General features: G+C 44.0%; 2 protein-coding genes across 16 annotated transcripts in view; both read left to right on the forward strand.

The window, feature by feature from the left end:
* Positions 1-16917, forward strand: part of DGKD (diacylglycerol kinase delta) — a 59459-nt gene extending 42542 nt beyond the window's left edge. For 10 of the 15 annotated variants that reach the window (XM_023933322.2, XM_023933320.2, XM_086844482.1 and 7 more), the window contains 15 exons: positions 355-516; positions 1229-1357; positions 2319-2415; positions 2704-2814; positions 3564-3660; positions 4399-4506; positions 5091-5204; positions 5496-5630; positions 8056-8207; positions 8965-9076; positions 9243-9335; positions 9677-9796; positions 10138-10255; positions 11510-11640; positions 12760-16917. In XM_023933322.2, coding sequence (XP_023789090.1) covers positions 355-516; positions 1229-1357; positions 2319-2415; positions 2704-2814; positions 3564-3660; positions 4399-4506; positions 5091-5204; positions 5496-5630; positions 8056-8207; positions 8965-9076; positions 9243-9335; positions 9677-9796; positions 10138-10255; positions 11510-11640; positions 12760-12849 — 1769 coding nt within the window. In that variant the 3' untranslated portion in view covers positions 12850-16917. The remainder of the gene's footprint in view (positions 1-354; positions 517-1228; positions 1358-2318; positions 2416-2703; positions 2815-3563; positions 3661-4398; positions 4507-5090; positions 5205-5495; positions 5631-8055; positions 8208-8964; positions 9077-9242; positions 9336-9676; positions 9797-10137; positions 10256-11509; positions 11641-12759) is intronic. The other 5 variants (XM_086844483.1, XM_086844479.1, XM_086844486.1 and 2 more) reach the window with 2 other exon arrangements.
* An 82-nt stretch (positions 16918-16999) lies between these two features.
* On the forward strand, positions 17000-26942 carry PROC (protein C, inactivator of coagulation factors Va and VIIIa). The gene is made up of 9 exons (XM_023933336.2): positions 17000-18969; positions 19325-19408; positions 19790-19950; positions 20856-20880; positions 21402-21512; positions 22200-22340; positions 22689-22798; positions 23702-23819; positions 26280-26942. The coding sequence occupies exons 2-9, from the start codon at positions 19342-19344 to the stop codon at positions 26840-26842; spliced, it is 1296 nt and encodes a 431-aa protein (XP_023789104.1). The 5' UTR covers positions 17000-18969; positions 19325-19341; the 3' UTR covers positions 26843-26942.
* The last annotated feature ends 248 nt before the right edge of the window (positions 26943-27190 follow it).

The raw sequence follows: 27190 nt of genomic DNA on the forward strand, positions 1-27190 counted from the left end.
GGTTAGAATTCCTGGCAACATCTAAGTGCAAATAAATGGAAGCCCATCACCTCTAGCACAGTTTACATCTCAGGATGCCTGAGTACCTGTGGAATTAAAAATAGACACTTCTATTTAGAGCCCCACTGCTAAAGAGCTCAGCAAAGTGAACAAGGAGGCTAAGCCAACCTGGTTCCAAAAGCTCTCCAGAGCAGAGCTGAGATAAATGATAAAGGAAAGCTTTGTGTTATTCCTGTTCTTTCCTTTAAGGAATCGGGACATTTAGAGTCCCATCCTGTTGTTATTTACATGAGTGGGAGGTATTCCTTGCCAGAAGAGCTGTGAGGCACTCACCTACTTTATCTCTTCATACAGCTGTAGATGAGCAGAATGCCCAGACCCAGGAGCAAGAGGGCTTCCTCCTTAGTCTCTCAGCCTCTGAGGAGGGCAAGGAGCTGAGGAATGAGGATAAGATTTCCATGCAGTCATCACACAGCAGCAGCTATGGCGTGTCCAAGGGGAGGAGCCAGAGGAAAGGTACTGCTCTGGAGCTGCCACCATGCATTTCTTGCCTGTAGATTACAATTCTGTTAGTTGTAAAAAGGGAAGAAAGTGTAATGTGTATTCATTTCTGTGTTCTGTTCTTCTCAAATTTTTGCATGATTTCTCTTCAGGCCTTGCACATTTCGGTGTTCTAGCCTGTGCACTATACATCCCATTTTTTGCTACATCTCTCATGGCTGGTCCATGATCTTAGTATATGAAGTCTAAGATTCAGAAATTTTCTTGCCCCTTAGCTAGTAGTCTGGGTTCCCTTGGCTTTCAGTGCTTGGACAAGGACAGTCTTGGGCACTTTTCATGTCATCCTTTGTAGATGACAGTGAACAGCAGCCAGTTTGCTTTAATAACTTGTGTTATACAAGTAATTTGTTAGAGATCCCTGATCACTGCAGATACATTTGGAATTTCCCCAAGTATTGATTTGGTCTGTTGTGCTGCTGGCACCAGCTTTTTCGCATCTATATTTCTAATATTTTTCTTGTGGCATTTTGTAGTTCAAATCTGTTTGGTTTCCCAGCAGCATGTATGTGACATCTGTCTCTTAATGACTAATTCTGTCAATTTTTTGTTTTATAGGAGCTCAAGTGTTTTGCTGTTGAGTGATTCCTAACCCAGTCTTGCTATTTGGCCTGTGCTGGTCTGAATCACAGCACTATGTCAATATCCAAGTTTGTGTTTTGCTTTACAGCCTCCAAGTCTCCTTGTGAAAGACTAATAAACAAAGGAAGTTTGTCACTGGGCAGCTCTGCATCCCTTCCTCCCCAGACAGGAAGCCGGGACAACTTGCCAATGCTGAACACAAAAATCCTCTACCCAAGTAAGTGCTAACACCCACCACTTCCCACTGAGGCAGCCAATTGGAGCATGGGTGATTGCAGCACAGGCTGCAGTCCCCATGTGAAAACATGAGATTGTCCTGCCAGATGTGCAGGGTCAACCGTGAGAGAAATCCCTTTGTAGATAATTGCAAGTGGAGGCTTGGAATGAGCTGTAGTATTTTCCAGTTTGTAGCTAAGACTTAGACACAGGTTTTTATTAATGCCATGACGTGGCAGAATTTGGATGCCAATTGCAAGGAGATACTTATCTCAAAGTAACTGAGAAGAGAGAGATGATGCTGTTGAGAAAGGTTTGTGAAGAATGGCAGCCATAGGTTGGGAGCAGCAGTTCTTTTATATCAAGGCTAAAATGACTGGAAGGGCACAGACCCAGCAGAATTCCACCTTCTTCGTGATGTGCAGCAACTTCTCCCCATCACTGTGGCAGCATTTTCCATCTCTTTGCTCAAATTACTTGTGAAACTGCTCCTTCTGGAAGCAGGTAATTTCCTTTCTCTCTGACAAACCTATTACTTGTGGGTCACCAGTTAATAATTTAAGAAGCAGGAGACAGTGATTCTTGAACAACTTGGATTATAGCTTCAGTCCTGCTCCTTTTCCTTTTCTCTATTCACTGTATCAGGAATATTACGTGTCTCACCTTGAAACAAAAAAGCTGCTGCAGAAAGTACGTTCCTAATTCCCTTTTCCATGTTTCTATACAACTTGGCTGCTAGCCTTAGGCAGTACACTATCAGTCAGAAACCCTGCAGGCAGCCCCCCTTCTCCCTGTCAAAAGAACTGACCTCTGGAGTGAAAGAAAGCACTAATGCTGTTTTCTTTCTTCATGAATGACAGGGAAAAATGTACCAACTCTTGTTATCTTGTTTTTGAGATTGAAGTTACCTGTTTTCTGCTTATTATTAGTCATGCTCTTCTCCATGGTCAATTTTGCTCCAGATATCCGGGCTGGCATGTCAGGTTCTTTGCCTGGGAGCTCTGTCATCAGCCGATTGTTGATCCATGCTGATCCCTTTAATTCTGAGCCTGAAAATCTGTGAGTATGCCAGGAGCTTGAAGGGAGGGAGTGGGCATTTGCAAACAAACCTCAGCAGAGGGGTATTAGGTTATGGACCAAAGTAATGGACTTCAGCAGCCTGGAGTTACATAAATGGATCTATATGCTGGATTCTAAGGTTTAAGGATCAGTTTATGGAATTACACATGCAGTGACACATCTGACACAGTTGTGCTTGGTCTTTTCCAATCTAACTGATTCTGTGTGAGATATGCAGCAAATGGTACCGAGACTTATGAGTGGATGTTTTGTTCTTCTGTTTGGCAGTGAATGTTACACAGAGAAATGTGTCATGAATAATTACTTTGGAATTGGACTGGATGCAAAGATTTCTTTGGACTTCAACAACAAACGTGATGAGCACCCAGAGAAATGCAGGTGAGTTTGGTTTTAAATGGCCTTTGGATTGATGCCAGAAGTGACTGTACTACTTCATGCTTCTGTGTGGTTTTGAAGCTGATTGTGTACAATGTGCTAAATACACCTATTTAGCATCATTTGTATTGTCTACATAATGCTCCTTCAAGGCTTGAAATCATGATGGAAGAGATAAGTTACTGATTTATTACTGATTCATTGTGCTATAAGGTATTTAAGTTGCTACATTGGTGCAGATTTGGCACATTGGTTCTATTTATGTCAACTCTGATTTTTCTCCTGGGCTTGCTATTGAGCTATGAGAGAAGTACATCTCAATTCTAAATGTGGCAGAGGCTGGTTTTGGTGTTGATCCTGACTCAATATAAGCCACAGGTTTGGCCTTTTGAATACTTGAGCAACTACAGGATGCTTTGTGTAGCCGGGGATTGGCTACATTTGCTGTATATGAGCTAATACAGCTGAGCACTGTTGACGTCCTAGTGTATGAGAACACAAGTTCTGTGCCAGGGCAGTCTGTGCATGTTTCTGGTAGTGTCTGTTACTCATGCTTGATTCCTTCATGACATTTATTTAAAGGGAAGTAGTGTCCTAGCACAGTGACCACTAGGAGCAATTGACCCTTTAGGAAGCGAAGCACCTTTGTGGTTTAGGATGTAGCAGGTACCATTTCAGTGTGAAGTTTTTATTCCTTCTTAGTGAAAGGGTTAATGTCTGTGATGAATTTTTCTCTTTGTTTTCCCCATTAGAAGTCGTACTAAGAACATGATGTGGTATGGAGTATTGGGGACCAAGGAGCTGCTGCACAGAACATATAAAAACCTGGAGCAGAAGGTCTTGCTGGAGGTGAGGAATTAGCATGTTCTTCTGTTCCTGAGACTGGGATGCCTAATTCCATCTCATTCAGGCACTGTGATTTTTGTCATGGTGATTTGACTTGGTGACACTTGCCTGCCTGAAACAATGTACTTGGCTATATGGCACCCTGAACTAACTAAAAGTTGCTTTTCTTGGTTCTGGAGCGTAAATTGTATTCTCAGCCCATAAGAGAAGTATAATCCTGCTGGAAGGTATTTGCTGTTCCTAATGCAGTGTTCAGTATGGATAAGATCATTATGTTCTATGTGGTATCTCACACGAACACATCATTTTAGATGGTGGAATTTAACTGTGCTGAGATATGCACCCAGCTGGAAAAGAAATATTTTTGTATAGGTCATGAACACCATAAAAGGTAACTTGCAGAAGAAGATCCTCATCACATGGATGTTTTAGGAGTTTTATTCCACTTTCTTGATAAATATAGCAAGAGGCTTTGCCAAGCCTCTCATGTGCCCTGTTCCTGTTAGAGGAAAAGAAGCAAGAGTGTCTCTTTAAAACCTGTATCTGCCAGAAGATGTGTGGCTCATGAGGCTTGAGTGGACACCTTCTACTCTTCTAGGCCAAGAATGAACAGGAAGAAACCTGAATTAATGTATTACTAAGATGATGCTGGCTGTTTTCTGTTCACAGAGCATGTGCTCTGGCAGGAGGGTCTCTCTCTCCTGCTGAGCTGAGAGTAGTGTTGCCTTCATTTCTGTGCAGTGCGATGGGAGGCCAATCCCTCTGCCCAGTCTCCAGGGGATTGCTGTACTCAACATTCCCAGCTATGCAGGAGGCACCAACTTCTGGGGGGGAACCAAGGAAGATGATGTGAGTATTTTCCAAGACCATACAGGAAATGTTTCTACTTACTGTTGCTTTTGAGGCCACAGCCTCTGAAAATAGTGCTTGGAAGAAGAGGGCAGGGAGCCTGTCTGCATGCACTTTCTGTTGGAAGTGGCTGAGATGCTGAAATCCAACCTTGAGCAGCTTTCATACCCTGCAATGATTCAGAAAAAACATCACCAGAGCATTTGGACCTGTAGGAAGTTCTTTAGGTTTTCCTTGTCCCCACAGAGAAGTAAAGAGAAGTAAAGCCCCTTTAGGGAAAAGGCAGCTAAATTCACTCAGAAACATTGTACTTTTTGGAAATGGAGTGCCTACTCTCAAAAGTATAATTAAGTATCACCTTGTGGCCTACAGCCTTCATGTCTGCATTATACTTTTGCCACGGGAAGCCTCCTTTTTCTACGTCCTAGCTCATTCCAGATCTTCACCTTCTAGTCTTGTTAATTTTATACAGATTAAAGAGCACAATTGAAAGCCAGCCCCCAGGTTGGCACCAATAGGGATTAGGGAAACCTCTCCAACAGAACTGTGCCTCAGCTGAATTCTCTCTCCCTTGTATGTGGCAGACATTTACAGCCCCTTCCTTCGATGACAAGATTTTGGAGGTGGTAGCCGTGTTTGGTAGCATGCAGATGGCAGTGTCACGTGTGATAAACCTACAGCATCACCGGATTGCACAGGTATCAGCTGCTTTTGTGAGCTCTTCCTGCATGCTTCCTCTCCAGCTGATGACTTTTTAAAGCCTTTCTTTCTGCTCTCTCTGGTCCATGCAAAGAGCATCTACCAGGGCTGGAAATGGGCATGCTCAGAGGCAATTTTAGCATGGAGTTGTTTGCTAGGATTCACTTGCTAGTGTGTGAGTGCAAGTAGCACCAAAGCTACAGCACCTGGATTTTGGAAAAACAGAGAATGGCTCCTGCTTTTAGAAAATCAACATTTTAGAGCTTTTCTGACCCAGTCACTCTTTGCAGTGCCGGACAGTAAAGATAGCAATCCTTGGAGAAGAGGGAGTTCCTGTGCAAGTGGATGGAGAAGCCTGGATCCAGCCTCCAGGTTACATTTGGATTGTTCATAAGAACAGGGCACAGACCCTCACCCGAGACAGGGTAAGAGCATCCTGAATTCCCTGTGTAGTACACATATGTTTCAATGTCACATATTTCTGGAGGACATGGCAAGGGCCACATGTGAACAATGTATTTGTGAATGCAAGAAGCATATTTTATTACACACCATAAACTTTTTGGGAAAGAATGTGATTAAACTTGCATTCACCACTTGGGAAATGGCATAAATAAGATTATTTATGCAAGCTTATTTTACTTCCTTTTCTATGTGCTTTATGACAGTGTTTCTTAACACGCTTGCATGCCGTTTTTTCCACAGGACTCCTGCCTCGCCAAGTGCTGTGGATTGTCTAGATTGAGACGGTCAATGTTTTAATTTCTCATTATTGTTCAGTATGTGGCTTATACCTCATTGACCACGTAAAACAGCGTCTTACGACTTGTTTAGAAGTGTGTGTCAGTCTCATCACACAGTTTTCAAATATATCTGATGAGTACCAGCAGATAAGGAAGCCTCCTTGCTCTTTTGCTGTATGATTGAGCAGTGGTCAGACAGAGGAAAAATAAAGGCCCTACTGTGGCACAGACAGACTTTGAGTCCTCCCAACTCTGTGACTGTCCATGTGTAAGCAGTTCGTTTGATAGCAGCTCTTCCTACTTTCCAGCATAACACCCCTTTACCCAACTTCCAGAGCAAATCAAAGTCCTCTGCAAAGGACTTACCTACTGAGTCACAGTAAGAAGGAGTATGACAAAGGGAAAAAGAGAAAGCAGCCTGATACAGGCCTGAGGCACATTGCCTGGCAGGGAGTTACAAAGGTGACAGTATGAGAAAAAAGCAAAGGTGGGCATACAAACTCCCTGTCATGGTAGGATGGGGCACTGGAGACCTCTTAACTGGGAGAGCAGTGGGTGTTGATCATAGAACCACAGAATGGTTTGGGTCGGAAGGGACTTTAAGGGTCATCTAGCACAAGCCCCACCTTGGGGAGGGACACCTTCCACTACACCAGGTTGCTTAAAGCCCCATCGAGCCTGTGGTCTAAATGTTGCCAGAGATGGGGCATCCACCACTTCTCTGGGCAACCTGTGCCAGTATTTCATCCCCCTCATCATATTAAATCCTTTCTTGCATCTAGCTGAATCTATTCTCTTTTGAGTTCAAAAAGTTTTCCTGTCAGTTGTGATATGAATGTTGTGGAGAGGAGACAGGACTAGTGCACACAATCTTTTGTGAAGGGTAAGAGAGTTTCTGGAGCATCACGCTGACACTTGGAGGGAGAGTGACTGAAGGAGATAGCACAGAGAGCAAGAGAGAACAGGATTGCTGCTGTAAAGGTAAAGGGAGATAAAAAGGAGAGGCAACCTACGTGTGGGCATGGTGGGAAAGGTGGCGTGAAGCACAAGAGATAGAAAGGACAAAGTAGTCCCTTGTTAGTGTGCTGTGTGTTGGGCCATCAGAAGCCATAGCTATGATTGTACCAGCCCATTCCTAATTGCCTACCAACCTGGTTTAGCAGTCATGGAATTTCTGCTGAGAAAGAGGTTCCAGTTTTGCAATTGCACACTCAACTTTGTCTCAACTTATCTTTGTTTTTCCTGCTGTCCTTTTAAAGGTCATTGTGTGACCCTTCTTTCACAGAGCAAACCTGTCTGTTCAGGTCCTCCCTTCATGCATGTGACTCTGTACCTTTGGTAGCGTTTTTCAAATGTAATTTGGGATATATAGTTTCCTAAGCTGAGGATGGAAAAGCTCAAATTCCCTTTTTTGGCCTCATCTGGACTACTGAAGAGTCATAAGCAAGAGTGAGATCAGCAGGTAGCTTGCACTGAGCTGAGAGAGCCTGATTTTCTGGTATCGGGGCAGTAAAGGAAGGGAGTGCTTTACCACAGGGCTCCACAATTTTCATTCTCACCATATTCAATATTGATCCTTCTACACTGAATCTGTTTTATTTCTTCCCACACCACTAGCTGCTGCCCACAGGAATATGGTTGCAGTATGGTTGCAAATAGGGCAGGTGTTAGCTCTGAGTTCAGCTACTTGGCTTACCAGTTCCTAAGGAAGCCCAGTTTTACCTCCAGATAAGGAAGAGTCTTGAACATTTTTATTTTCAAGCTCTGGAGTGTCACAGTAATACTGAGGTGTAAAGGTGATGTAGCTGTTCAAAGAAAAGGCTGCCACCAGTAGGGAATTGTTGGATTTTGTTAGTCTGGCCCTCAGAACTGGCCCAGTAATTTTGACTAAAACTATGCTTAAGCAGAAATTCAGCCAAGGCAAGCATGTGGCATGGAAAACTTCATCCCAGCCAGCTAGTTAGCAAAGTTACAAGCAACTTAACTACTGGGCCCTGCAGTGAAAAGTGCCTGTACCAGATCTACATGTTTTACAGGCATAGGCACAGTCACTGATTTTTATAGGAGCTTTACAAGGTGCCTTATAGTTTGCTTGCTGTATTTTTAGGCATTTGAGAGCACCCTGAAGTCTTGGGAGGACAAACAGAAGTGTGAGTTGTCACGACCCTCCTCTTTCTCTCTGCAACCAGAGATCATGTCTGAAGAAGAATCCACCCAGATCATCCAGTTTGGTCAAGCTGCAGGTGCTCTGATCCACAGGTGTGACTCAACTTGCTTTTGGTGAATAGAGCCTTCTTTAGGGCCTGAAGTTCTTGTCCTGCTTCCTTTTTCTGGAGATGTTCCTGTTCAGTCTTACCTGCTGCATTGCTGGCCCATGTCACTGGGAGTAGGGTTATTCATTGTTCAGTGTCCCAGATAAACAAAGATTGAAGCCAAATAAGCTTTCTTCAACCATTTTTTAAAAAAAAATGTTACTTTCATGAGCTAATATGGATCACTTAATCCTGAAGGAACCTGTTTTCTTTGAATATAAAGTATTTTTTTCAGAAAGGAAACAAAAGCCTCTGAAAGAGCTCAGATGAAAACCTGGGTTCTTATAACCCTGATGCCTAGGAGAAATTTTTGTACAATGCCCGGAATGTATGCTTGTCTACTCATCATAGTCAGTCATTCCTTTGGGCTTCTGAGAGAAAGTTCCCAGAGTCATTAGAGAAGGTTGCTATAAGTGCAGCTGCCTTTCACATCACTATGGTCATACTAAAATGTCTGGATTGTATTTCAAACTGATCCCACTTTGTGTGCAGAATTGACCATGTGCCTGTGAGAGCTGCATTTCTTTGCCTGGAAATGCTCATGCTCAGTGTGGCAGGAGAATTGCCCTGCTTTGCCAGAGGCTGTGCCCCTGCTATGATCCAAACTCATCACTTGGATGGGTGTTAAAATGAGATAAACAGACAGGAGAGATCTCCTGCTTTGAGCATATGTATGCTGATGCAATGTGTAATTCTCTCTTTAGCATTCGGGAAATAGCACAGTCCTATCAGGACATGGAACAGGAGCTTGCCCATGCTGTCAATGCCAGCTCCAAGTCTATGGACAAAGTCTACGCTAAATCCAAGTCTACAGAGGTACTGCACTCACTTGGCATCTCCCATTTTGTCCTTGTTCCAGAGCTCTTGGTTTTCCATTCTGACTGACCAAAAGTAGGCCTTGCTAGCCTGAGACTTCTTTCTTTTGACTGCTCAGACCTCTGCACTTCCAAGCTTAACCTGTGCATGAATTGCTTCCCTGCAGGGTCTGAACTGCAGCCTTGTTGTAGAGATGGTGAATAATGTCAAAGCCCTGCACAATGAGACAGAGCTGCTGTTGGCAGGCAAGATGGCACTGGTAAGGAGCACAAAGCAGGAGGAAAAAGCAGCCTCTCACTTTCTCCCCTCTCCTTCTATTGCCTTGGCCTAATGTTTTACTGGTCTTGTACTCTGTAAGTCAGTTTAGATGTTTTCATCCAGGAATCATTTGCTACAAAAAATTTTGCTACATCGGTGTGCTCTGGAGCTTGGAGCTCAGAGGATACAAGAATTGTTAACTTGGTCTGGGCAGAGTACCTGGTCTGCACTTCCTTTCAAAAGGAGGAACTGCTTTGTTAGTTATGAATTTCAAGGCAAGGGCCTGGCTGTGTGTTCTGCCATGAGGCTTTTAACTCTGCCTTCCTTCTATTCCTGATTCAGCAATTAGATCCTCCACAGAAGGAGCAGCTCCAGGCAGCCCTGGCAGACATGGACCTCCAGCTGAGGAAACTGGCAGACATTCCTTGGCTGTGGCAGCTTATGGAGCCCTGTGATGAGGAGGTGAGGAGGATCAAAGCTATTTTTTCCTAGTTGTTCTGTTTTTCCCTAGTAGGCTCTGTGTATTTGACTTACTGTTACTATAGGACTGATGTGAGAAAAAATTATTAAGAAAGAAACTTGACTCCCTAGGGCTAAAGAGAGCAATTTCCTACTAAGATCCCTTCCCTAACATGGGATCAGCTTTCTCTGCTTCATTTTCTGTCTTGATCAGAGTGAGTTTAGGATTTATTTTTTTTTCTTTCCTTGCAAGATTATGGAGCTGAGCTTGACAGTGCTTGCTGCTCTTAGTCCATTGCAATCCGTTTGAGTGTGTGCATGATTTTCCCTTTCTGTTCTTGCAGAACCAGATGCTGGATTATTCTAAACGCAGCCGCAGTGGCAAATTCCGCCTGGTGACTAAGTTTAAAAAGGAGAAGAACAACAAAAATAAGGAGACTCACAGTAGCATGGGATTGCCGGGTACCAAGTCTGCTCATTCACTGTGTCTTTTTGTCACATCAATGTGGTCACACCACTACCTGTTCTTGGTCTGTTTCCTCACACATCCTCTCCTTCTGTTTAACCTGCATCTGCCTCTTCTTGCAGGTCTAGTCAATCTTTTTCACGTGGCAAAATAGCTTATTGCTCCCTTCTGAGTCATGGTCCCCCCTGTACCATGAAAATATTCCTGAGCAGGAACAGGAGGTACTCTCTGAAGAATTCTCCCCTACATTGTACAGATTTTCAGGGATATTTCAGAGGGTGCTTAGGGAAGTGAATTTGAGAATTTTGGCATTTTAACTATAAAAATGACTGTGGGGCCCAAGTCCGCGTAACTCCAGTCTTTTCACTGCTTGTTTTCTATGATACAGCAAATGATATTTTTCTCATGGATTCACCTTCAGGCTTTAATCAAGTTTCATGTCTAATTGGCTGGGGATCAGCATCACCACAGGTGTTCCCTGACTATTAATCCTGTTGGTCAGTAGATAAAAACTGGCCATGAATCAACAAATTGCCATTCAAGACACTTTCTCTCTAAATTGATCTAGTTGATTTTTGGTTTATGCTCTCCTTATGAAGGCTTTCTTCCAAAATTCAGAAGTATGACCTGTTCTGTTGGCTCTTGGGTCCTGTCCTCTGCCATGGAGTTGTGGGTGCAGTCTCCTGTCTGACAGACTGGTGTTCATTCACTGCCTCCCAAAACTGGGAAATTTTATTATTCTCTTATTGAGAGACTGTGCAAAAAGGTGGAAGTCTAAATTCTTCCTCTCTCCCTCAAACTAGGGCGAGAGAGGTTGCCATTTTGTTTACTGAGCGCAAGTGGTTTTACGTAATAGTGTGCAAACTAATCTGTGCTGTCCTTCTCAATCACATATTTTATGAATCTGTTGTTTTGTACACAGAATTTACACAATGAATTTGTTCTTCTTAAACATGGGTGTAAACATGAAAAAAGTTATCCCCATCAAAAGATATCCCATCCCATCAAAACAAATATGCACTTCCTCCTGGCTGTACTGCAGCAGGCCTCTTCTTAAGAGAACATCTCTTACCTTTTTTTGCCCTACCTCTTTCATTTGAGATTGAAGGTTGTGCTGCCCTCTCCTTAGTTAAAGACTGTGGTCCTGTTTGCCCTCCTCCTCTGGCACTGAGTGCTGTGGTGTCCTCATCTCTCCCTGTCTCCTGGGATTCTGGGTACTCAATGCACTCCTGCTTTTCCATCTCTGACAGTTCACCTCTGGGGAACGGAGGAGGTTGCGGCGTGGCTTGAGCACCTCAGTCTTTGTGAGTATAAGGATATCTTCATCCGGCATGACGTCCGGGGCTCTGAGCTCCTGCACCTTGAACGGAGGGACCTCAAGGTACTTTCACGGTCGGGTCATGAGAAATAGCCAGCTGCATCTGCATGACCTTCTGTGCTGAATGTGCTTGGAAGTGGTCTGCCCGCTGTTCATTCCAGGTGCCTTGGCAAGATGAACAGATTCACTACAGCCTCGTTTTATTTTCTCACTGTTTTGGGTCACCTGGTTTTTAATAGTCAGGAGGTAGAAGAGGTGGTTGAGGGAGCAACTGTCCAGTTCTGCCACAGCTTCCTGGAGATGTGATACAGTCCAGCACACAGATTGCCAATAGTGTTCTTGAGACTCTCTGATTTTAATGATGGAAGTTTTTCTCAGCTACTGTACCATCTTTGCAGAAGGTGCTGTAATTGGGAAGATTTGGTTCTTACCCTGCAGTGACTGGACAAATAGATCATCACACTTCTTTGTTACAAGAAAAAGTGATTGTGCAGTTTGATAAGACATATGGATGAAGAGAATTTATTTAAGAGGGCTTAACAACTGCATTGCACAACTTTTCATCTCCTCACCAGGAGACATTGTTTCTACTGAGAGAAATTGGAAGTGGTAGTTCTTTGCATGTGCAAGAGACTTGTGTCATCATTCTGGTGACTTGTATAGAGCAGGAAAACACTAGTTTTTTTTGAAGTAGTGTGTGGCATTTGTTCAATGCGCCTTGATTCTCTTCATTTATCATTTTGACCATCTTCCCATGGTGAGGATTGCTGTAACCTGTGTAGCTGACCCCTCTGCATGTCATCCACCTACAGCCCGTGTTTGTTGCATGGTGCCCAGCTATCAGATGTGACTGGTTAGTTCTTCCTGCATGTTTTGCCTACTTGCATAGGTCCTTGATGTCTGTGTGCTCTTTCTGTTCTCGCAGACTTTGACAGCCAAAGCAACTTGTGTTTCTGGCTAAGTCCACAGTTGTTTCTCTGCATTGCTCTGTGCCCACTCTGCAGTCCGTAGTAGCTTTTTGACATGTGGTTTGAGGCTCTGTATATAATCCTCAGGTTTGGAATTTTTCTGGTTGGTTTCCTCCTCTCTTTGTAACTGGCTGACTAGTTTGTAACTGTTGCTTGGCTACCTGGAGTTTCCCTCTGCCTTTCTCTTAATGTAAGGTTTTGCTTTTTCTTCCAGGACCTGGGTGTGACCAAAGTGGGTCACATGAAGAGGATACTGCACGGGATCAAGGAGCTGAGCCGGAATACTCCTGCCAGCGAGGCTTAGCCTCTGTTTTCACTGCCTGTGTCTACCATTCTCCCTAACTGCACAGCAGTCACCTCACAAAGCAGATGTGCTCACAACTATCTCTGCTGAACAGCCAAATTTTAGCTGTTCAGAGCTCATATCAACCAAGCATGGTGCTACTTTTTTCCTGTGGGGTATGGCTGCATCCAGTGGAGAGGTGTTTCCTCTGCAGTTGGCAGAGCCTCCTGGAGAGAACTCACTTGCTGTTTGAAGAGCCATGTCCTGTGTCGTGGGAAGTTCTGGTTCCAGGGACAGTGCAGGACTCCTGAGAGCTGCAACACAGATACCTTTACTGGATATCTTCATCACAGTAGAATAATTCAGGGCAAAAGATATATTGGCCAGTCTTAGTTCAGAAGTATCTGTCTTTTCAGACCCAAAACTTTCCTGCTCAGCTGTATGTCACATCTGTATTTAGCATATTTGAGTGGGATAAAGCCTCTCCTTGCATCTTACCAATCCCTTTTTAATGCATCTGTTGTTGTGTGCAATTTGCATGTGAAATTCAAAGCCAGTTCAGACCTCTTCTGATGAACATCCATTGATTCTCATTCACTCATGCTTTTGCAACAAACAGTTCATGCACTTCAGACAGGGTTTGGAACAACTGGTGGGGCCTTCTGCTGCGCCTACTCTCCTCTTCCAGCCAGGGGTAGTAGTGCAACCTTTAGGTTTTCACAAAAAAATGTGGTGCTGAGTCATCATAGACAATTGTTCAGAAATTCCTGGTAGTAAGAAAAGAAAATTCTGGAGAGCCAGATGGTTACAGAAGATCAGCTCTGACATTCCTTCTTCTGAGTTCATGTTTGGAAGACCAGATAAAAGGGAGAGGAAAGCTAATGAGCTGTTTGGGCTGCACAAGAAGGGAGATATAGGACAAATTGCTTCATCTTGGGAGAGGGAGCAGCATGACTGGTAATGGCCAGATGTAGCTTCCTGCCTGCTTAGTGCCACTTCTGTGGCCACAAACACAAGAGCTGTTTCTTTACTTCAGCTTGCAGTGCAGAAAACTGTTTCTGTCACAGAATGTGTGATTTAAGTCTAGTACTTGTATCTATTCACGTGTCTTGGTTTTAGTAGCTTTTCCACCTTGCTTCTCTTTCTTGCTGCCTTGCTCCTTCACTCCAGGGTGATACAAAAGATTAGAGTAGCTCAGTTCTCCTGGGCTGTACCCCTAAGGGAGAGACTCCTTATGCTGTCAAACACTGGGGCTCCTGTAAGAGCACTGAGAGGATTGTCACCAAGCAAACAAGCATCATAATGAAAACTGGAATATGTTGATAAATTGCCTTTGGTACCAGCAACAGTGGAGTATGGAAAAATTAGTGCATCTGAATCAGTTTCTAGATGGCTGACCCCAGTCAGGAGTTATATCACCATTTTTATCACTGCAAAGGGAATTCAGCAACAGTCAGCGCTGTAAAATTTGAGAGACAGCAGAAATTTTTAATTACTCTGTCATTTTCTGTGTATTTTTTTTTTTAATTAGTACAGAGTGGCAGCTGTCTGACTATGGCTGCCAACAGAAAAGCCCACATACACAGTGGCATAGAAGATAATTTGCTGAGGACATAATTCTTCTTTTTTTAACTTGTAAGGATTTTTGTCGAATTGATATCACTTCTCTAGTCTAATAACAACCAGTCAAGTTACTTTATGTAAAGGTTTGTCAGCTTATAAAGGCTCTGACCTGATTCCATTTCAGCTGGGAAAACTCCATTGAATTCCCTAGTATTTCATCAAGGGTTATTCTGACTCTCTCTGTCCATTCTAACCAGATACATTCACCCATGTGTCTCCTTTCAGCCTGGTGAGTGGCAGGGTTTGCTCATCTGAGAAGGTAAAAGACTAAAAGTGCTTGGTCCAGCTAGAAACACGGTATAAATACTGTGGGGCCTGAGCAGGAAATATGTCCAGCCTTGCCCTGGATGTATTTCTCCAATGTATACATTGGCAGTTGCTTCCATAGCTGTATTTTTTATTTATCAGTAAAGACTCCCTCTAACTATATTGAATTCCTGAGGCATCAGGTAAGTAAGAATTGCAAACATACTATATTGTCCCACTTGATTGTTGAGGCACAGAGCAGTGTGTGGATGAAAATGAGGCAAAACCTTCCTAGGAGAGCCCCAGGATGCAGCCATCCTCAGTGGTGGTGTGCAGTGACCTCACAGTGTGTGCATCCCACTGTCTATCCCAGAATTGTGCATGGTTGGGACATCCATGTGCCTTCCCAGGAGAGTGCAGCAGGGGCTGAGGCAGGTGATAACTCTGGAGAAGAGGTGAGATCTGTGTTTGTTCCTATATGTAGTGAAGGAACTGTTCTATGAGCTTTCTCCAGGCAGCCTCATGGTTAAAAATGTGTAAACAATAAGTGTTTGTCTTGCATAATCCTTGAGGGATTAAATTCTTGCTTCCATAGAAACAGCTCCTCTCTTCCTGCCCAGAGCAACAGAGGAATCCAAAGAGTTTTTACATTCAGGTGTGTTCCTTAATTCATGCCATATCTATCAAGACCTGATGGCCATTAGCCATCTGCATGAGTGATGAGGCCTGCACAGACCCATCTTCATTTCTTTTGCTTATATGATGTGTGTGTCAATGCTTTTATATCCTTTTTGTGCACATGCACATTTATCAAAGGGTTGACAGCCACTATATTCCTGTCTGTTACTTATCAGAGGCAGAGAGGGAGTTCTGCCTTCTTTTAAGAGCTAGAAAACAGGATCTTCATTTAACCTGAGTGCCTTTGAATATTTATTAAGGTATAGATCTGAAAAGCCCCAAAGGGTTGTAGTTCTGTGTGTCTCACTGGGAATAGTGAAGATTTCTGTTGTCAGGATTTTTGTGAACAGATGAAGACAGTTTGTCATGAACATCAGTGAGCACTATCCGCAAAGTAGGAAGCCAGGTAGAAGTCCTGGCTACATTATTCTAAGTTTCTCTTCTGACAAGTGATAATTTTTTGTGGGAGAGAAACTCAGGAAAGACTATTGGTAAAAAATGTGCTGCTTTGCAAAAAAGAGACTGTCCAGCAGTCTCAGGGCCACCAGCCTGAGAGAAGCTAGAACTGTCTCATATCACACAGGTGTTTAGTCCCTGGAGAGATGCAACTCCTATAAAAGCCTATAAAATTCTGTTCTCATCCCTCACCCCTGGCAGTGGCTGCAGTTTCTTCTGCTTGGAAGCGGCTTCAGTCTGTTCTCTCACATTCTAGCACCATCCTGGATATTTAATGGCAGATTCTGGGGAATGATGGTTGGGGCTAAGTGCGATTTCATGCAGTGGAGACTGGAGGGAGGTTTGGCTGTTGGCAGTGCCCTGCCCTTGGGAGGGCTGGTGCAGCCTCTGTGTTGTAACCTGTGGGACATTGGCAGGAGTTGGAATGGTGGCCATGGGGAGCTGTGCCACCGGGTCCCTGCAGGTGCTGGCCTGGCATCTGGGAGCCTCCAGCTCTGCCGAGGCCTTCAGGGCCAGTGCCACAACTGCTTCTGCACCCAAATCATATGGAAAGCTTTGTTCATTGTTTTAGTGTTATTTAAAAATGTGCATAATAACGATGTGATTTATAAAACAGACTGTTTACAAGACATATTTTGTATCTTAAGATGTGTGTACTGTAAAAAAAAAAAAAAGGAGAGGATGAAAAATGATGTTTTTCTACAACTGTCAGCAGTGACTGTATGTCTGTATCATTGTCCACCGACCGTTGTTCCTCAGGGGTCTCCCCACCATTCCTGTGATCCTGTCAGAAGCATCGGGAAGCAAGTGAATCCCTGTACAGTCTTGGGAAGAAGGTTTTGTGCCTTAAGAATGGGACCTGCTTCCCTCCTATTTATTTTGTTAATTTATACAGTGATTACCATGGAAATGTCTCTTGGTTTTTTTTTGTACATAGTTTTCTTGTTGTAAATATGGTTTTCTTGTATATAAAGTAAACATGTTTCCGAGCTTCCAGTAAGGATTCTCTGTTGCTGATTTCATTGTGAGAGGGCTGTTGTGCCCATGGGTGGGAACCAGCTAATAAAAACCTGTGCTGTGATTAAATGGTTTTATCCTGGTTTGCATCAGAAGTTCAGAACTGTTCCTTAGAGAGGAGTGAAATGGTAAATATAAGTGTTGTACACTAATTTTGTAGCATTTTTTCTGTTAGTTTAATTGGCATGGAGTAGAAGACATCAGGTAGTTTAATTTTTTTTAGCTATGTCTTGCAGTGAACAAAAGATGTTTTCAATGTGGTGCTTCTACTGGTGAGCATCCTGATCAAAGCTCTGCTGGCAGCAAACCCACAGCTCGATGGGAAGGCTCTGTCAGGCTCAGCAGGGCTGTGTTGGTTACCCCTCCTCAGGTGGCTGTTCCTGGCCAAGGTGCTGCACTGCTAGGATGGGACGGGAGTTGTTCTCCACTTGGGCCTCTGTGTGTTCTGTTTATTGCAGGCAATATGTACAGTGTCTGGAGTAAGTGAAAATGCATTTACAAAAATGTGGGAGAAGTGAATTTTGAAAGGTAGAAACTGAGTGCCATAAATGAAACCTGTAAACTTGAAACAAAAAAAATTTGGAGGTGTTTGAATGAGCAGTCCATAGAGTGGATTGTGACAAGCTTTCTCTTCCATCTCTACAGATTGGTGTGTTCATAAGATGCTGACAGGAAACTTCCAGCAGATTTATTTAAACTGAGAGGATGGTTGTAAAGTTCCACAGTACTATTGCAAAGTGGGTGGAAATTAAGTTACAATGGTCATGAACATTTTCTGTGTGAAAAGCATCTTTGTACGTGATAATTAAACAGAAGTATGGAGAGAATAGTGTATGGAAAAGGAACATCATTCTAATGTTACATACTCTTGCATGATGAAAATGGTAAAATTGAGAATTACAATGTTGGTTACCTGGAACCAGAATAAGGAGAAAAGAAAAACTACTGTGTTTACTTTCGCTTGCATCGGACCCTGAGTGTCAGGCTCTGCTTTGCATGGCACTACAGAAAACATGCGAAGAAAGTGGCGGCAGGGAAAGATGATATTCTTATTCCTCTGCTACAGGTTAATTAATTTTGGTCTTTTTTTTTTTTTTTTTTTTTTAATTAATGTGGCAGAAGATAATTGCAAAAAATTTACTGCCCCACTCGGTGTGTCATTACTGAATGTTAGACTGCCTTCTCAGGGCTGCCATCCTCTTGGTTTGATTTAACGACCTAATGGATCTCAGAAGATGGAATGGATTGGGAGGAAGGTGTACTGTGAAGATCTCTACCAATGAGTTTAAATAAAAATATGAATAGCTGTGCACCCCCTTGCTGGGCCTGGAGTAGCTTGAGGTGTCTAATTCTCATGTGGGCACAATGAAAAGGTCCTGAGACTGGAAAGTGACACTCCATGTTGATAACAGCTAAGAGTCATGGCAGTTCTCCAGCAACTTCTGTCTGAAGAGCTCTAGCATTTTGCTGGCTTCCCCAGTGACCTGGGAGTGTTTTTCTTTACAAGAAAGGGAGAGCTGGGGCCATGTGCATATGACCTAGAAGAGCCCTTTGGTTGACTTCATGGTCAGTTGTGACCTATGGCTTTTCTTCATGGGAGCAGGGAAGGGGGTGGCCTTAGCCCTCATGTCCTCCATGAGCAGGTTGGTTTGCACTGATGGGCTACTCCAGGGGAGGAGTTGGAGCCCCAGCAGCACTCCCAGGTGTGAGCAGATCCCAACCAGGGAAGTCACAGGCTGGGAGGAATTCGATATCTGCACAGGTTGTCAAATTCTTCTTGTTCTCAGGCTGCAAACTGGATTCACAGCAGCACCTTCCAGCAGCACACAGGTTCTCCGTGGAGAGTTGTTCTTGCCTTTCTGGCAATTACCTTTTCTGCTTACCAGAGAATCAAAAGGAAAAAGGGTTTGAGAAAGGCAGAGTGGGTGCCTCAGCTATTTCACTTTTCTCCTGTATGCAGGTAAATGGTCAAGCTCTCCCTCAGCACTGTTTGTTTAACAACTAAAAAGAAAGCACTTTATGTCACTCCAAAGAGTAAATATCTGAAGTTATGGATTAACTAAGTTCCAGCAGAGCTCATGGAGGAAGAACAGATCACGCCGATTCCCACTGAATAAAGCAGTAAGTGCTTCAAAAATATTGTATCCTTTCAGACTTCCAAGTACAGCTTACTTTAATGGAGCATGAAGCTTGTAAAAAATGTCCAGTGGCAAGGGGAGGATGTCAGAACAGGCCAGAAGTGTTCTGGGAGAGCTGCTGATATATTAAAGGGAATGAACAAACCAGTCTGGAGGGAATGGCCGCTCCAGAGCAGGAGTTAAGAGACAGGGCACACCAGAGCATTCAGCAGGGAAGCTGCTCTCTGAAAAGCAAGTGAGTTGGCTGAGCTAGATGGGTGGGAACTATCTGCAGCAGGGTCTTGTGTCACTCTGCAATGATACTTGCCTTCTCTTGATACTTGCCTTCTCCTCCTCAGGTGACTCCTGCTGCAGGATGTGGAAGCTCCTCACTGTGGGGCTGCTGCTGGCTGCTTGCTCTTCATGGGGCTTTGGCGCCTCAAGTAAGTGTTCTTTTGAGAGATGGCCTTCAACCTTTCCCAGCCACTGCAATTGCTTTTCCTGCCCTTCTGCTAGGCAGAGGGAGTGGCTGGAATTGTTCCCATTTGGGGGGTTTGACTTCCTTCAGCAGAGGCTGATGGTACTGGGGCCATGGCAGCTGCCTGGTCAGAGCCCTGCTGAGCCCCATGGGCTCTCAGAGTACCACAGGGCAGAGGCTGGAGCTTGATTCTGCAGCACAGCACAGACACACATGGTGTCTAGGACAGCCTCTCTTGCTGTATTGGAGAGAAGCTGTTGCTCTCATAAGTGTCCTTTGGGAGGCACCACTACTAGTTTTCAGCCAGCACTTTTCTCTGCTTGTGCTTTCACCTTTTTGCTTGCAGTATTTTACAGCAGTAAAGATGCAAACCAAGTCCTGAGAATCCAGAAGCGGGCAAACACTTTCCTGGAGGAGCTCAAGCCAGGCTCAATGGAGCGTGAGTGTGTTGAAGAGATGTGTGACTTTGAGGAGGCCAGTGAGATATTTGAAACCAGGGAAGCAACAGTAAGTTGTCTTTTTTAAGGATGAGTGGGGAACTTAGCCAATCAATTATTTTCTTAAAGTATTGCAATCCAGGGCACAGGAGATCATGCTGTCAGTACTGAATGCAGATCTCTCCTGGCTTCTTGGGTGTGGGCATGGATTTGAGTGTCACTGTGTTAACAGTGATTGTCAAGTTACCCCTCTATGGGCCACAAAGCTTGGCTACTCAAGCATGTCCTACCTGACCCACCTGATGAGGTCCCAGACCGTTAATTCCAATCCTTACTTGACCCCACTGACTGTTCTTGCTGCTACTAAATTTTTCCCAGTCCTTCTAGTCTTTCCCCTTTGTTGTCCATTCACCAGTCCTGGCTGCTTTTCAGTATATCTCCCAAGTCTCCCAGATATGCCTGACAAACATTTCTCTTTTCACTATGTTCTTTCTCTCCTTTTTCAAACTCCTACTTTGAATTGGACACTATGTTTACTGTCTGCTGATTCCTGCCCCTTTCCACACTCAGTTGTTGTGTTGGGTTAGACTCTGTTGCTATTTTGAGCAGAGTAAGCTCAAAGCATTGGATGATGCAGTTCTTGCTGTCCCTCAGATCCAAGAGGCGAGAGGGGCTGTCCTTGGAATGCCCATATTTTGTCTAACTGGGCTTAAGTGAACTCAGGTGACTTACCTGGAAGAAAGTGCCAAGAAAATAGCCTGCAAACAGAGCAGGGGGGTATGTGCTTAATACAGACAGTACAGAAGAATCACTGGCTGGTTTTCTTGGTAGGTAGTGCCAGTCACTACACTGCCAAGTAGAATGAGACCAATGTTATTGATCCCAGTGCTGTGTCCTGTTGGCCAAGACCACAAAACACTAAATCCTTGTAAAAAATGGTTTTCTCACTGTAATACAAATTTTGTTTCTCCACAGCTAAGTTTTTGGACCAAGTATGTAGGTAAGTAAAGACTTTCCTAATCATTTCTTTGTGCTTCCTCAGGAGCTAGTAGTACTCAGCCTTCTTCCTGTCATGTGTCATATACTGATTCAAATTCTCATTCTCTCTCATAAGGGGTGTGCAGAGGATGTTTTCCTGTTCTATCATACAAGCAGCCTTCCTAAAACACTTGAGGTGCACCTGTACCTATCATCAGTCATCTTCCCAGAGTTAAGGAACTGGTGAAAAATGCTTTGGTGCTCTAACCATGCCTGATGTGGTCCAGCAGTAACCTGCTCTGCTGCCTTGCCTGCCTCAGGCTTTACTCTTTCCTCCCCTTCTACCCACTCCACTCACTCTCCAGATGTAATTGAGAACCCAAACTGATGGCCCTGTCACTGGCCAAGTGCCACAGAGGTGTGAGCATTAGGTGCCAGAAATGTGGCTGATACTTGGGAGTCTGGGGAGGGTCCATTCATGTTGGTGTTTGATCTGTGAGCTGTGTATGGTTCAGTGACTGAGTATTCCTCCCTCTGTTTCAGATGGAGATCAGTGTGAGAAACACCCTTGTTCCAATGGGATCTGCAAGGACGATATTGGAAAATTTTCCTGCATCTGTAACAAAGGCTGGGAGGGGGTTTTGTGCAGCTATGGTAACACTGCATTTAATCCACTATAAAATAACATCTGTTGTGACAGGGATCTTTGTGTGATAGGGGTGGACACTTCAGTCATTGCACAGCAAACTCTTTCTTTACCGCTTTCTTTACTACTGTGATTTTTTATGCTTCTTGATGTGATGAGAGGTTTATCTGTGCTTATCTAAAGCAAAATTAACTTTGTGTTGCCATAGGAGAATTTTAGAGATATGAGATATCTGAATTTTGGACAATACTGGAAACATTCAGAAGCAGGGGTTTACTTTGGAATTATCAATACAGGGATTATGGTGGGGTTTTTAAATACAGGGGAAAATACAATCCACTGCAAATATTTTATTATTGTGACAGTTCCTTCCTTGGACAAAAGCTGGATAGCATATTTAGTGATGAGCACTGTATGTCATGTATCAAATACAGTTTCCACTCTGACTTGGCACATAGTGACACGGAGTTTTCTGTTCTCCAGTTTACCTGACAGTAATCTGTTTCCTCCATCTCCCCACTGCCTGTTTCTGGACCTAGGTCTGTTTGCTGTCTAGTGGCCTGAGTGTCATTGACGCCCACAACGCTTATTCCAAATCCATTGACAGCTGTTACCCACTTGAAGCACGATGTCACTTTGCCACCTTGCCTTTCTGACTTCCCAACTCCGTCTCTCTCTTGCTGTTGTTCCCACAGAGGTCAAATACAGCAACTGTTCTGTGGATAACGGGGGCTGTGAACATTTCTGCAGGGAGGACCCCGCTGAGCAGCATCGCTGGTGCAGCTGCGCATCGGGGTATCAGCTCAAGGATGACCACACCATGTGTGAGCCTGTAGGTAAGAGCAGGATGTTTGTAGTCCAGCTTTGACAGAGGATTATTCAGACTGATATAAAAGAGTTTTAGGGGAGATTTGTCTGCAGTGCACTTCGTACTCATTTTCAAAACATCTGTTCCATGAAGAATAACTCTGCCTGCATTTCCCAGCTCCATACCCACTTGATGGCCCTTAATCCATGTTTGCCTTGTGGAGACATAGAGGAGAGTCAGGAGACTGCCTCCTCTTCCTAACTATGAGGGATTTCCATGAAGCCTCTGAACAGTATTGCCTAGACAGAGGAAATCCTCGAGAAAGAGGATTGGGTGATCTGGGCTTTGCTAGTGAACTTCTCTGCATCTTCTGCAGTGGAGTTCCCCTGTGGAAGAGTGAAGTTTAACTACATTGAAGCCAAAGCAGACTTCAATATTCGGCTCATTGATGGAACAGCTGGAAGAAGGGGAGGCAGCCCTTGGCAGGTGAGGAGAAAGGGATTCTTTGCTACAAATAGTTCAGGCTCTTCCTGAACTGCTTTGCCTGCCTCTCTGCTCCAGAAAGGCTCTTGCATTGTTACTGGTGGTGTCATATGAAACTAAGATTCCCTTAGCTTTTTTGAAAGCATCCCAAAGGTTGGAGTAGCAGGAAAAAATAATTTAGTATCTGTGAGGATTCTTGACCTTGTTGCTGTTGCTAAGTTTTTGAGCTTACTGTGCCAGCATTGCTAAGACAGAGGATGGTGATGGTGCTCATCTGCTCTGTTGCTCCATCCTGGGGAACTCACGGTGTGTGATGTTTGCTTCGCTCCTGCAACAGCCTTCCACTGTGAGGTGATCTTCCTGCCCTTTCTTATAAGCCTTGTCTGTCATAAATTCAAGTTAGCAGATTTAATCAGCAAAATATGCCATGGCAGGCTGAGTTATTGCAGAGAAAAGGGAGATCTCACAGAGCTTACCATGGAACTAATGAGTGCAAATAATTAGGGCCTGGTTCCCTTTGATATTAAAAGGCTTTTTACATTGTCGTGTGAGAGCTGCAGCCTGAGATGATGCGCTGCCTCTGGTGTGGGACACACCCCTCATTTGTGCTCTATATTTCAAAACTTTTAAGTACAAAGTGCTTCTTTGCAGTGACCAGCATCACCCCATGCTGATTTGGGTGAAGCCAGCCCTTAGTCAGGAAGGACATTCAAAACTTTTTTGTAGGTATTTCATAGAGACTCTATTCATAGAGCTTTTGTCCCTCTGTAGAGCTTTGGCTTCAGTGAATGTGACATGCTTTGGTGCTTGGTAAGTCTGGGTATTTGCCAGCATCTAAGAAGAATGAGTATAGTATTCTGTGAGCTGTGCTCCATGCAGTGTCACACCTCCCTTGTCTTGTTTCAGATTATGCTGCAAAATACCAAAGGGAAGTTTCTGTGTGGGGGTGTTCTCATCCATCCAGCTTGGGTCCTAACAGCAGCACACTGCCTCGAGGAGCACAAGGGGTTCAGAGTTAAACTTGGTATGGAAAAATCACCCGTCCCTGTGTTTTTTAAATATAACTGTTTAATTCCTAACATGTACCATCTCAGGGAAAAGACTAGCAGGTTCTGAAGACGAAAGTCCTCGGCTGTAGGAGTGGTCTGTCTAGGCAGTATTTAATATGCACCTAAGCTTAAAACAAAGTATAGTAAAAATCTGATTTAATTGGAACCATTATCAGTCTGGAAATGAGCTGATCTCTTCTGAGCACTGCTGCTGTTCTGTAGAGAGACTTGGTCTCTTCTGCCTGTGTTTTTCTGGTGATGAAAATATTTAGGCCATCTGAATACTGAAAAAAAAGTCTTGATCCCAGAAGTAGAATATCACAGGGTCTCTTCCTGCCTTTCTGTGTATTTAAACACTGTTACTTATGAGTGTTTCACTGGAGAGGTGCTGCTGAATGGCAACGCTGCCTTTACTCGCTCTGCTGCTCTGGGGCATCAGAAAATGTCATTTTTCTCAGAGAAAATGTCAAATAAGTGCTTCTCCTGAATTAGCAGAAAAAAACAATTAGTATTTCATTTACACTTACATAGATTATTTTTTTTAATAGTGTTTTCTGTCTACCATTGGTGCTGAGGCATAAGCAGCTCCACTGCTTGCTTTCCATTAGTGAAAGGACAGATTATTCCCAGTATTTGTGGAGAGTCCTGCCAATATATTGTCTGTGTATATAGCCTTGAAAATAGATGGTCTGTGTGCATGTTCCATACACACTGTGGATGTGCAGGTGCTTGAGAGCAGAGACAATAAGTTTATGTATGTCCAACATAAAGAATGAATCAAAAAGTGTGTGAAGTAGCCTTGGGTCCTTTTAGGGCAAGAAATTCACCTTTTCACAGAGAGACATCTGTCACTCATGAGAAAAACCTGGAGACATCTGTGAGGGACAAGGAGCAGAGCTTTGGATGGAGACATTGCCATGTCCTTGGGGATAGCCAAGAAAGTGTTTGTACTGAGCCTGCACAGGTGGTACTCAACCTGTGTCTGTGAGGCTGGGATACCCCTCACCCTTCTGGACTTGTCCCACTGCAGCTTGCCATCCACAGGAGCAAAACAGGAGGGAGAACTTGCATCTGAATTTCCACTCAGCTTGGAGAGAAGTCTTGTAGCAGTGCTCATGTGGCATAATGCACCAGAAGTCAAAGGGGGTGAGGGAACCTGTCACTGCAGTGTGAAAGGTGTCACCCACTGGTTGATGGGTGCCTCACTATGGAGACAGTTGGTGGCTGTGCTGGTGTACCAGGTGTGTGACCCCACAGCAAGTGTGTTCCTGCACAGCCGCTCTGCCTTCCTCAGAGGAGATGGTCTGACAGCGCTTGAGTCCAGAGTTATTTCTGAGGCCTAAAGCAGAGTTTGTGTCTGTGAAGGCAGGAATAAAACCCTGCCAGCCAGCCCCCAACTCTGGTGGCTTCAGGCTGCCTCAGGGGTGCTGCAGACATTGTCACCACAAAGAAAAGAGACTGTGATAGGAGGGAAAAACTGATTTGTGACTGTTGGCTCAATATTAGCAGTCAGGGGCTGGTGCCACTTAGTACAAGACATCAGAGCATTTTTCAGCTGTCTGCTCCAGCCATGTGAGCCATGAACTGTCCTTTGTCTGCAGATGAGTAAGAAGAGAAACTCAGAAATAAATGGGCTGGAAGACCAAGATCCAAAGCTGGATTTAAGGGATCTTTTGAGAATATATTTATGTAACTATTGTGGCCTGTAAGTCCCCATACCTGGAGACACTCCTTACAGAAAAAAATCTTGCCAGACCTCATTGATAGCCTGCCAGAAAACCTAGCTCTGCCTTTCCTATTGCTATGTATCACAAATGACTTCTTGCATTTCTGGCCCTTTTCACCATAGTTTCTTGCTTGCTTTTCCATAACTCCTTGGCCCATGAGGTAGCCATGATCATGCCGCACAAATAGCAACTGAGGAGTCTTAAGCAGTGAAAAATTCCTTAAAATACAGATGTAAGATTTCAGAAAGGAATACTCTTACCTGTCAGTCAACTTTATCTTCCAAAACCTGACATTCAGCCACCCAGGCCCTGGCTATTCAGCATAAAGCTCATGTCCTGTTGTAAATGTCCTGTTTTGTGGTGTGCTTGCTCTCCCACCTTTTAATGCTGGCTCCAATAAGGTTTTCCTCCTGAAGGTGACTCACATTGCACAAGTGTACTGAAATATGAAGACCACAGGGCAATTTTCTTACTCAGCTGATGACCAGAGCTTTAGAGCTCTATGGGTATTCATGATTTCTGTAAATACAAAAAGTTTAGAGATTTGTCCATCTGTTAAGAACACTGTTAAATTACAACATAAACAGTTGTATTACAAGAGAAGTGAAAACATGGAGTGCAGTCCTAATGACCAGTGTAATCCAGATACTTCGGTCTTCAAAGTAAAGGAAGCTTTGACAGCATCTGTCATCTTGTTTGCTCTTCCAGGTAAATTCCGTTTCCGTCCTGAGGCAGATGAGCAAACCATTTGGATTGATAAATGGGTGATCCATGAAAATTACACCAAGACGACCTCAGATAATGATATAGCCATGCTGCACTTGGCTGAGCATGTGATGTATTACAAATACGCGCTCCCAATCTGCCTTCCCACCCGCAACCTGGCAGAGCAGGAGCTGATGAGGAGTGGGAAGCAGATGGTGGTGACAGGCTGGGGCAGCACAAGCGAGCGTAACACCAGCTACGCCGCTTCCCTCAGGTACATCGAAATCCCCATTGTGCCCCGGAACGAGTGTGCCCAGGCCATGAGCTTCCCTATCTCTGACAACATGCTGTGTGCTGGGAGCCTGGGAGACAGGAAAGATTCCTGCAGTGGGGACAGCGGAGGCCCTATGTTCACTAGATACAAGGATACTTGGTTTTTGGTAGGACTTGTGAGCTGGGGTGAAGGCTGTGGAAGAAGGGAGAAATTTGGAGTCTATACCAAAGTCAGTCAGTACCTTGAGTGGATCCAGCATCACATAGATATGTCAGCTCCTTTGAAGGGTTGATTCTGATCCAGAGTCTGGAATGTTGTGGCTCTGGGCTAGTGACAGTATGCAGTGTAATGTACTTTCAGATCTTCAGTATTAAATATTGAGTATGTGTTAACCTTGTGTGCTGTTTTCCTTGGTATCTACCTTTTTCCTCCTTTTTTCTTATTTACATTGGTTTGTTGCAGGTTATATTGTTTATTTGTGGCATGGTTCTACCTCGGCCTTACAGGCAAGAAAATGCCTTCTGTTAGCTGAGATGCTGTACTTACAACATTGTAGAAAATAAGGTTGTCTGTGGTCAGACAACTCCATCTTTGAAATAAAAATTTCAGTTATTTAAAATGTCTGAACTGGTTGGGGTGG

Source organism: Cyanistes caeruleus, chromosome 10 (genome assembly GCF_971803275.1).
Source record: "Cyanistes caeruleus chromosome 10, bCyaCae1.hap1.1, whole genome shotgun sequence".
In the NCBI taxonomy this organism is placed as follows: domain Eukaryota; kingdom Metazoa; phylum Chordata; class Aves; order Passeriformes; family Paridae; genus Cyanistes; species Cyanistes caeruleus.